The following is an 11,570-nucleotide window of genomic DNA, read 5'->3' as shown; positions in this document are numbered from 1 at the left end:
AAACAGCAGCAGGGGAGAGGGCTCAGGTGCCCAGGTCTTGCTTGCATGTTTCCCAGAAGAGGCACCTGGTTGGCTCTTGTGAGACCACGATGCTGGATTAGATGGGCCATTGGCCCCCTCCAGCAGGCCCTTTTCATGTTCACTGTGGTTGCCTAAATCAGGGGAGGAAGGAAATCATTGGCCATGCTGCCTGTGGCTGCTAAGAGTTGGAGGGCACCCAACTTATACGCCTTCCCATTCTCCTGCAGTGAGTACAAAGCAACGCTTGTGGAACCACTTCTTCAAAGTTGGCTCTTGTCCTCCAACGCTTAACACGTCAACGAAAGCAGTGACAGAAATACATTCCAGACAGAAAATCCAGCTTCCTTTTATTGTGTAAAATGAGACGCAGCAGAGCTGTACAGTTGCTTGCTCCCCTCCCTTACAAAAAAACGAAACGGTTGAACATGCAAGCCCCACCCCACCCCGCCAAGGCTTCCTCACGGAAGCCTGCCAAAAGAGAGGAAGTCCCTAAACTACCTTGGCATCATCAAAGTACAAAATGCAGTGATTTAAGAGGCATCTAGTGGTATTTGACAAGACTGGCAACTTCTTTTCAGCTTGAAGGTTAACATCACTGAAGTAAAATCAGCACAAAAGTGGAATAGCAGTAATATACTGAAATAAGTTAGAGGTACAAACTTTGCGGGGGAGGGAGAGAGAAGGGCTTATTTACAGTGGCTTTAAAAAAAAAAAAAAAGTATTGTGGACCATTACATTTAATACAAAAACTGTGATTGGAAGCAAATTCCAGAAAGGCCGTATACAAGATCAATCAAAATGGGTGTACTAGGATAAACCGCTGTAAGAGTGTGGCAGGGAGATGCCTCCAGCCCTCTAAAAGATCCAGGCCGCTTGCCCTTTGGACAAACTTCACAAATGCAGCTATTCCCTCAAGCAGGTATGGGAAGACAATTCTGGGGGAGTGATAGCCCTCCCAAAGCATGATTTAAGGCTTCTGCCCCAGAAAAAGACCTAGCATGACAGTGGGGGACCTGTGACCTTCCAGGCCTTTTGGGGGACCCACAGCTCTTATGACCCCAGTCCCTTGGAGCAGGGCTGATGGGCGTTGGAATGCAACAGGCTCCCTGACCTCAACGGAGATAAATGCAGAAGAGAACCGGAGAGGTTTCCAGTTACAAGATGGGTGCCCCCCCCAGGCACCCAGAGGGGTTGAACTCCCAGCTGCCTTCAGACTGCCTAGCCAAGAGTCAGGGATGATGGGAGCTGGAGTCCAGTGAAATCCAGGGGGCCACAGGTGAGCAACCCCTGATTAAAATAACTCTAGCATAAAAGGCCTATATTGTTATTTATCATCATTTTATAGTTCAGCACTTCCAGTCCAGGGTGCCACTAATTTGCCACGTACAGGTTGAAAGGGGACTCGCACACGGTGCTTTGGCACAACAGAAGGTTTCAGCTTAATCTGTGCATCCCAAGTTTCAAGAATAGGCTTGGACTCTCTCTCCTGTGGGCTGTATTTGCTATCTTAAACCTAAGCTTTAGAACTAGAATGACACATGCACACAGAGGGAACAAGGTTATTTACAAGAATGCCTTTGCTATAAAAATTGAAATGTGGGCTTTCTGCAAAATGAAAAGTTTTAAGAGCCTTTGGTGTTTAAGCCACAAAGAGTTTCCCGGGACGCATTTTCTGTTAGAGGACACTCTAAAGGAGCTAAGGTATTGGAGCTTGTAAAACTGTCCCCTGTCCCGCCCGACCCCCATATCCCACCCCACTCCTTTGACGAAGGCTCTCTAAGCTTGGAACTCAGCCAGCATTAGGAAGAGAAATTCATCAGGAGAAGCTGGATGCCGTCCATTTGTGCAAGAGAAGGTCAGGGCAGGTTATATACAAGGGTCGGTCCTTAAGCCAAAACAGTTCCCTGCACAGCTGGTATCAGTGTCACCACCCAAGGGAGCACCTCGCTTTGAGCCCTGCTGGACTGGAGTGGGGAATCAGGGGCCCTCCAAATGTTGCTAGACTCCAGCTCCCAGCAGCCTCAGCCAGCTCACCTGAAGGATCAGTCCAACACCTGGGGAGGCAGGGAATACAGAATCCCCACGCCCACCCATAGCTGCTGAGCTTGCCAGGCCAAACTGCTACTGCACTGGTGTCATTTTAGTACAACCGGGGGGCAAGTCTCTCAACAAAGATGGCACCTCCTTTGTGGAAGGGATTTTCTTCAGTGGGGGGGGGGGGTGCAGCAGTCTTCCAAGCCCAGCTGGCTGTGATCCCTGATCAGCATCCTGCCCACCCCATTTGAGATTATCCACCCCCCGCCCCAAACTCAATGGCACGGTTAGGACATCATGGACTCCCGCACAGCTTTCTGTAGGGAGTGCCTGGTCACCAGGAGGCGGACCACTTCCTCGTTCCTCTTGGTCAGCCTCTTCCGGGCTTGGTCGTGGGTCACCATCGTCATATCCCAGCCGTTCACCTGCAATACATTTGCAGCATTGCTTGAGGAAAGGCCCACCACCAATTCAAAGCATACTAGGAGCAGGAGGACAGTCAACCGAGGGGTATTGGCAGTCAGAAGCTAGGAGCCAGTTCCTAACGCTCCACATCCAGGGGTGGCCTCTGCCTGCACATGCAAGTTCTGTTCCACCACCACAACCATCACCCCCAGACCTCAACAAATCTGGGTGAAAACACTTCGAAAACCAAGCAAGAGGCCAGCACCACATTCTTTGTGGCAGTGAACAGAATACCGTATTTTTTGCTCTATAAGACTCACTTTTTCTCTCCTAAAAAGTAAGGGGAAATGTGTGTGCGTCTTATGGAGCAAATGCAGGCTGCGCAGCTATCCCAGACGCCAGAACAGCAAGAGGGATTGCTGCTTTCACTGCACAGCGATCCCTCTTGCTGTTCTGGCTTCTGAGATTCAGAATATTTTTTTTCTTGTTTTCCTCCTCCAAAAACTAGGTGCGTCTTGTGGTCTGGTGCATCTTATAGAGCGAAAAATACGGTACTTTAATCTTACTCTGCGGCTTCCCTCAACCTGATTTCTAGTGAGCTTCATGGTGTGAGTGTGGATGTTAATATCAGGCTAGAATTCCCCATGCCGCTCTTTATTACACTGGCATCCCATCTCTCCTCCGAGCAGCTCAAGGTAGTGTACAAGATTCTTGCGCTGCCATTTATCATTGCAACAGCCCAGCAGGGCATGTAAGGCTGTGAGTGACTGGTCCAAGATCCAACAATGAGCTTTCTGGATCCTGGTCCAATAATCTCATGGGTTCTAGTTTTAAATAATGACTCCTTTAACGTGTCTCCTTCAACTTTTTTCTAACCCGTACAGCCCTAAATTCAGGGGAAGAGCTGTAGCTGAGTGGTAGAGCATCTGCTTTGCATCTAGAAGGTCACAGGTCCAATCGCTCATCTCCAGGTATAGAGCGAGGAAATGTCTGGAACTCTGGAGAGCCAGTAGATGGGGAAATGATCAGCATATGACAGCTTCCTATTTAAATCACCCCTTAATCATGAGGACTCGAGTCTTGGTTTTGTTTCTAGGGGTTACTTTGTGAGGAAGAGGGGGATATAAATTAAATAAATAATAAAACAGCAGCTCAGTGTTTGAGCATCTGCTTTGTATGAAGAACCCATGTTTAATCCCTAGCATCTCCAGGAATGACAAAGCCCCCTGCCTGAAGCCCTGGAGAGCTGCTACCAGTCAGTGTAGACATTAATGAGCTAGATATATACTCAGTATATATAAGGCAGCTTTCTGTGTTTTTGTTTTGCCTCGTAAGGAAGGTCTTCAGCAACTTAATTCACAGGATGGAGTGATTAAAGCTTTAATTTGAGTCCATAAAAACAGACCACTCAGAAAAGTCACTAGCGTGGTGTAGCAGGGTGTTAGGCCTGCACCTGAGAGACCAGGGTTCAAATCCCCACTCATCCATGAAGCACACTGCGCCAGTCATGACCTCTCAGCCTAACCTCCCACACTTTAAATGGGAAAACTAGTAGCTGGAAAGCCTGGCAGTGGAAGAAATAATGGGACGCCCCCCTGCTGCTTCTTAAACCAGTCTGGGATTTACCTGCATGATCTTGTCTCCGACCTGGAGGCCGGCCACTTCGGCGGGGCCACCTTCCGTCACTCTGGTCACATAAATGCCCTGAGAGGAGAAAAAGACGGACTGCATAAAGATACCACCACGGAGGTCTCAGGAGTTGGCCGGGTCCCTCGCTGGACATGCACATGAAATGAGAACTGGAGGTGGGGAGGTGGTTCCAGGCTCATTTTGTGACAAGGCCCTGATCCACTTGCACGATTGGCTCTAGATGACTTCGTTCACTGGTGGGAAACCTTCAGGAGCCAGATGCAGACCTCCATACTTCTCGATCAGACCCTCAAGACTCTTCCCCAGGCCACAACCCTCACCAGCGCTACTTCATACCCTCCTTGTGGGCTTTTGCCTGGGTGAAAATGTGTCCTTGAACTCTGATCACGCCTCTTGATGGTCTAGATGGAGGGTAGGTAAAGGTAAAGGTACCCCTGCCCGTACGGGCCAGTCTTGACAGACTCTGGGGTTGTGCGCCCATCTCACTTAAGAGGCCAGGGGCCAGCGCTGTCCGGAGACACTTCCGGGTCACGTGGCCAGAGTGACATTGCTGCTCTGGCGAGCCAGAGCCGCACACGGAAACGCCGTTTACCTTCCCGCTGGCAAGCGGTCCCTATTTATCTACTTGCACCCGGAGGTGCTTTCGAACTGCTAGGTTGGCAGGCGCTGGGACCGAGCAGCGGGAGCGCACCCCGCCGCAGGGATTCGAACCGCCGACCTTTCGATCGGCAAGTCCTAGGCGCTGAGGCTTTAACCCACAGCGCCAGAGGGATGCAAAAAGTAAAAATTGCAGCCCTGCCCATGTGGCGCTCAGAAGATTGCCCAGAAGTGAGGGTGTCTGAGAAAGATCCCTTTGGCTTACTGCTTCAGGGAGGCACCTCTGTGAAGAGCTTCCTGCTTCTCTGCTCAATGACAGGAAGTAAGGTGGAGAGAGGAAGGCTTCAGCCAGTGGAATCTCTGCTAAGCCACTCCAGACAGCCACCCTCCAGACGGGCCTGCACAAGAGTCAAGTTTATAAAAGCCAGGGCCAAATCTTCTGTCCTCCCTGCTCGTTCATCCTCAGAGCCACCTGACATCCCTGTACCAGGGCTTTTGTAAGTTCCATCAAGTGAGTCTTTTGATCACACAAGCCCACACAGCCCTGCAAGTTGCTAGTCTACATTGAAACAGTCCATCTGCTGTCTACACATACCCATTTACACTTGTGGCATAAAAGAAAAAGGAGTAATTGCCATTTTCTTCCTCCAGAGTGGGGAAGACGAAGGTTCCCCCAGGCCTTTCCTATCTGGTTGCTTGGAGAGACTCCTTCTTTCCCAAGAACAGGCCAGGTGAGTGGATCATGACCAGTCTGCTCCAAAGAAAGCTGATCAAACAGACAAGAGTTGGCATGCCCGGAAGTCTCCTGTTACACTGCCAGTCTTCTCTACAGCCTGTAGAAATTGCCACCCCCTCAAAAAGGCTCCCTGCATGATCAGCCTGGCTCCGGACCAAGAGTGATCTTTTCAGGGTGGATTTGAGCAACAGCAACAGAGGCATTTTTGGACGCAATCAGGATCCAGCCAAACTCTGCTGCTCAAATCACGCCAAGGCCAGACCTACACAAAACCAGCCCAGGGGCCTTTTAAGGCCATCGAGATCCTGACCTTGTCAGTCTTGTCCTCCGAGAAGGGATTCTGCGTGGGGTCCTGGTCAATGCCGCCTCCAATGCTGAAGCCCAGGATTAGGTTTTCGCCCTGGCGGAGCTTGTGGATTTCGACCCTTTGCTGAAAGAGAAGGGAGAGGCGAGTCGTGTGAAACGCGAGGACTCTTCGCAGACCCTCGCACACCCCTGCGGCTTGGGATTCATTTATTCTGGTTCTTGTGAGACGCTTGATAACAGGACAAAGAGGTGCTCTTGTCCAGCAATCTGAAGCCAACAAGGCCTTTATTTTTAAAAGAGACATATGGCAAGCATGCAATGACACCATGTGTCACATCCTGCTTGGTTCAGAAAGGGGAAAGGGTTCTGAAACTGCAAAAGGGGTGGGTGGGTGTCTCAATAGGAGGTTGTGTGTCACAGCATAAAGGCCTTTGCTGTTGCACTGCCAGACACAACATCTTGCACAAAACCACCATCTGCTCTTCACAAAGCCCTGCTTCCCATCTGCCCCCCCCCCCAAAAAAAGCAGAAGAATTTTTCTCTCTATCCCATCCTTAACTACAAAGAGCAACTGAGCCAGCTATGCATTTTTCTAAACCAAAGCAGCTTCATCTGAGCCCAGCGTGGGATTTGGTGGGGGCAGAGGAGCCCTCAGCAGTGATTGGTTGACCTGCCCTTGTGTCACAGAGGGAGCAGAAAGGAGAAACAGACAGCTCAGAAGAGCCTTGCAGGATTGGACCAAATGCTCCAACACAGGGGATGGCAGGGGAGTAATTTGGGAAAGGAAGGTTGGAAGGAAGGAAGAACAGACCACAGGAAAAGGGAAATACTTTTAGGGAAGGGCAGTAAGGTAAAGGTAAAGGTACCCCTGCCCGTACGGGCCAGTCTTGACAGACTCTGGGGTTGTGCGCCCATCTCACTTAAGAGGCCAGGGGCCAGCGCTGTCCGAAGACACTTCCGGGTCACGTGGCCAGCGTGACATCGCTGCTCTGGCGAGCCAGAGCCGCACACGGAAACGCCGTTTACCTTCCCGCTGGTAAGCGGTCCCTATTTATCTACTTGCACCCGGAGGTGCTTTCGAACTGCTAGGTTGGCAGGCGCTGGGACCGAGCAGCGGGAGCGCACCCCGCCGCAGGGATTCGAACCGCCGACCTTTTGATCGGCAAGCCCTAGGCGCTGAGGCTTTAACCCACAGCGCCACCTGCGTCCCCTGGAAGGGCAGTAGCTTAGGGTAAAGATAAGTGTAATCTGCCAAGGCTTGGGCCGCAGGGATTTTTGGAAACAAAAAGCCCCCATCTTCCCAGAGTGTGCCTTGCTCCCATTCTTTCTATCCAAGATCATTTCCTTGGGGGTCAAGAACGGCCAGTTCTGAAATGAGGGGAAGCATCGCATTTCACCCGTGTAAACAAGCACCCTTTTATTGGAGACGGGGGTTATGAGCTCATTGAGGGCGGAAAGAGAAAAGCACTTTCAGAAAGAGAGAGATAAAAGGCGAGAGAGACCAAAGGGAAGACAGCCAAACAAGGCAGAATGGCAGCAGTGACTCCAGAGATAGCGTTAAGTGGCTCGCTGCCTCCTGAGATGGACAAAAGGTTAGAGGGGATGAAATGGCACCATCACTTGGCATTTTTATTGGACAGGTCTAAAGCCAAGTGGGCTCACTCTCCTGCCTTCAGGGAACAGTCAGTTTCAGTTTTAAAATGAAAACTGTCAGCGTTTCTCTCTCACGATCACAGAGCTGAGCAGGGGTGGCTGAACTTGAGCCACTGCTGATGGCATCGGGCTGTCCGGCCCGTCATTCCTGACCCCCTGGTCATGCTGGCTGGGGCTGAGAGAAGTCGATACCACACTCCCTAAGGGTCACAGCTTTGCTACCCTCGGAGCAGAGGAATCCCAGATCTGTTATGGCAGGAATGGCTAACTGTGGCGCCCCCAACACCAAGGGAGAGGAATGATGGAAGTTCTGATCTGGCAACAACTGGAGAGCCACACGTTCCCTGCCCCTGACAACCAAGAGTTGATTCCTGGAGTAGAGAGGGGAATTGTAGAAAAGAGCAGCGTTGTCGGACTCCAAAACCCTTCATCCAATGGTCAGGCATGCCTGGAGGCCAATAATAGCTGGACGACTACCTTGTAGGGGACAGCGAAACCCAGATGTTTAGGGGAAGGGGGTGCAAAAACACACAGACCCGGACCAATGCTGAGCTTTAGGCTGCAATGCTTACTACACAGCCTAACTTGAAGGGGTGAAGCTTCACTAAACCAAATGACACTGACTTCCAAGTAAATCTGGGCAGAATTGCACTTGACTTCTGGGAACAAGCCTCACCCTGCCTCTTATGACTGCTATTTCTGGATTGCTTCATGCCATGAGATAAGATAATGCCATGTTCCCTCAATCTTTAGCACTTTCAGACAGCATTCACGGCCTGTTAGAAAAGCAACCAGAAAGGCTCTTTCCAGTGCTTTCACCACTGGTATCCCTTCCACACCCCAAATTCTTATGATGCATGACTAATGCGCTCGCTCTCTGTGAGCTCAGCGGGGTGTATCAGTGCAGAATGTCAGACCAACAAGGCCTGGGTTGCAATCTCCATTCACTGGGTGTCCTTGGGCGAGTCCCTCTTGCGTTCTCATCTTAATCGACCTCACAGGGCTATTGTGCACCCCATTTCACTTACACTGCCCTGAGGAAAGGGGGGACATAAATGCAATGAACAAGTGCCAGTGTTCAGCAAATCTCATCTTTTCAAACCCTTCCTTCCACTGTTGTATTCCACATGATCAGGAGATACACCACATGCCTACTACGGACTTCTCCAAGCTGTTTCCCTCCAGATGTTCTGGACTAGGGCTGTTGGGAGCGATACTCCAAAACGTCCAGAGGGCACCAGGTTGGGGAAGAAGGGTCCACAATGTTTTCTGCTTTGTTTGCATTCAAAAGCCGCTCCCTGAACTTCACAGCTGTCCCATTCTTTGGAAAATGGGATTTCCAGGGCCAAACTCTCCCCACCACACCCATACTCTACTAGTCTGTGCCATTCACCATTTTGTTTTGTTTTTAAATCACCACTGGACTTGTAAGCACCCAGGCTAGACAAGCCATTATTGACTCATCCATGTCTTTTTCCAGGATTCCTGTCAAGGTGTACTCATCAAACACCTTAGGCTATGGAGGGGGTGTTACTCTTGTGATCAGACACAGACTACGGTTTGCTCCGTATGGTGGAGGGAGCAGGTTATGGGCCAGGCTGCCCTGAGGGTTCTCTCTCTTCCTGTACCAGACGGCAACAAAACATACACATACATGCTATGCTTATTCAGTGCTCTGACCACAAAAAGAGCATTTTTCACTCCTCCCAGCTATTTGCTCAACCAGCCATGAATCACCAACCACTCCCAAAGGAGACTAAACCGATCAGATGGAATCGAACAGATCTAATCTAAGGGAGACTGGTGGCCAGAGGGAGGGCAAGGTTTGGAGGGTGGGGCAGGCAGAACCAGGTAAGAATAAAGCATAAAGATTTGCAATTGTGGGGGAAGGTTGGAAGTAGAAGAGAGGCACAAAACAAGGGAGAGAGATTTAAGACCCTGATCAGGCAGGGCAAGAGAGGAATTTTCCCGGAAGGAGTAAATCCATGGAATGCAAGAGCCACACACACACACACACACACACACGGCTTCTGGAACTTTTAGCCGGAACGCTTCTGAGATTGTGGGGGGTCTGATCAACTGGTAGGGTTGGAAGAATGCAGCAGGGTTTGAGATTGGGAGTCGAGACCCCTGCTCAGCAGCTGGAGGAAGACCCCTGAATGCAGGAGACTTAACAGGCTTTTGGGGCCAGCCAGATGTTGCAGAACTGCGGTTCCCAATGGCCAGCAGTTCAGCAGCATCTGGAAGGGAAAGGAGGGGAGATAAGAACAAATGAAGTAAGTGAGGTAATGGAGTAAGGGGAGAGAGCAAGAGAGGGAAACATCCCTCAAGAGACTACAAAATTGTGGGCAGCCTCCTAATAAGGCAGAAGTAGAGAACAAATGCAGCCATTTGGCACCTCTTCCTTGCCCAGAAATGTCGCCCACAGTGACCGTCCCACCAGGTCATTGCAAGGATTCCTATTAGGCCGGAATCAGTGCCTCAATTTGCTTGCCTTTCCACAGCCCATTCTATGGTCCCTTTTTTGTCGCACATAGATAAAACTGTCAGCAGGGAGGGTGTCTTGGAAACTCTCAAGTGCAGTGCCTTGTAAACGTCTATCTGAGATTCAGTTATAGGAAAGGTTAAAGTGCTTTAGGGATAAAAACAATCTTCACTGCTATTTTTATGAATACACATAAATTATATGTGAAGTTCACACACATATTTGCACAATGGGTTATAGCCAACAGTAATCAGCAAGCCCATTGAAATTAAGCAACCACTAAGATGTTCTGGCAGCATTTCCAAGAGAACAGCCAAAGAGTAGAATAACAGTGGGGAAAAACTCCCATGAGAGGTGGCAGACTCTCCTTCCTTGGAGGTTTTTAAGCAGAGTTTGGATGGCAATCTGCCATGGATGCCGTTTAGCGGAGATTCCTGCACTGCAGGGGGTTGGACTAGATGACCCTCGGGGTACCTTTCAATTCAATTCTATGCATCCATTCAAATTAAAGGAGGCAAGAAAGAGTTAGGGTTGGAAAGGAGCAGCAAAATAGCTGATTTTTCTACACACACAATCAGGCCCATTTTCCATCCCCAGCATTTTTTTAAAAAGCAGGTGAAGAAGAGGTGGAATGGGCTGAAATGCCCCCTCACCCTCTTTTTCCTGAATGAAAAAGATAGGTCTTCCACTATGCATTTCAGGGAGATTATAGTATGTTTTTAATGTATCAACAATTTAATAAATTATCACCAGCGCTATTACATTTTTCTTTTAATACTGTACATCAAAACCCATTTTTCCTTAGCTTTTGGCACTCGACGTGCCTGCTTTGAGAACCCACTCTACTTTTGTGAATGTGAGTAGTGCTTTTTTCCTGGAGGTACTTGGGGGTACGCAGTACCGGAACATTTTCCCCTAGAAGAAAAGCACTGACTGTGAGCCGTTTTAAACTCTTTTTAGCGCTCTTTTAATTGTTGCAACCCGCCCTGGGCCCTCAGGGTGAAGGGCGGGCAACAAATCGCCACCAACGAGCGTGACGTTTGTTATTACTGCATTAACACATTCTTCCCATCCAGAGCAGATGGGTTTTATTTTAAATCCGGATTTAAATCCAACATTTCTTCCATTAGAATTGCATGCCGCTTGCGGCTGTTTTCCCCCCAAAGCGGTTTACAAAGCGATTAAGAGCAACGTTAATCACTGTAGCAAATCCTTGGCTTTCCAATTCCCCCCCCCAGCCCCATAGAGGAGAATGAAACTGGGGGGAGGGCTGGGTTTTGGGGGGACCCACAGCGGGGCGGGGCAGGGCGTCTCCTCCACTCACCACCACGGCCGTGACCGGCTGACCGGGGATGTAGGCCATGGCCCCCGCTGGCCTGGCCTCCCCGCCTCGGGCGCCGCGCCTCACTCGCTCGCCTCCCACGGAACAAAAGGCGAAGAGCGGCCCGATCCGAGCCAGGCGGGCCACGAACACGCCCCCTCGGGGGATGGACACGCCCACGGCCACGCCCTCGCCGCCCGCTCGCCCCGCCCCGTGTCGCTCCCGCGCCCGCCGCGGCGCCGGAGGCGGAGGCGGCACACGCCCCTTGCCCGGCGCCGCTCTCGCCATGGGCCACGCCCCCTCCGCCGCGGCCAAGCGCCTCCTCCCGCCGCCGGGCCACGCCACGCCCCTCCAACGGTCGC

General features: G+C 50.7%; 1 protein-coding gene across 1 annotated transcript; it reads right to left on the bottom strand.

Moving 5' to 3' along the window:
* Positions 1-351: 351 nt before the first annotated feature.
* Positions 352-11,367, bottom strand: TAX1BP3 (Tax1 binding protein 3). The gene is made up of 4 exons (XM_079955901.1): positions 11,212-11,367; positions 5,754-5,873; positions 4,087-4,164; positions 352-2,480 (listed from the first exon to the last, which is right to left on the bottom strand). Exons 1-4 carry the CDS (start codon positions 11,248-11,250, stop codon positions 2,343-2,345), a joined length of 375 nt encoding a protein of 124 aa, XP_079812027.1. The 5' UTR covers positions 11,251-11,367; the 3' UTR covers positions 352-2,342.
* Between the last annotated feature and the right edge of the window lie 203 nt (positions 11,368-11,570).

The sequence above is a fragment of the Podarcis cretensis genome (assembly GCF_951804945.1).
Source record: "Podarcis cretensis genome assembly, chromosome: 15".
Lineage (NCBI taxonomy): Eukaryota > Metazoa > Chordata > Lepidosauria > Squamata > Lacertidae > Podarcis > Podarcis cretensis.
Note: the sequence above shows the minus strand (reverse complement) of the source record. Positions and strands in the feature narration are given on the sequence as shown.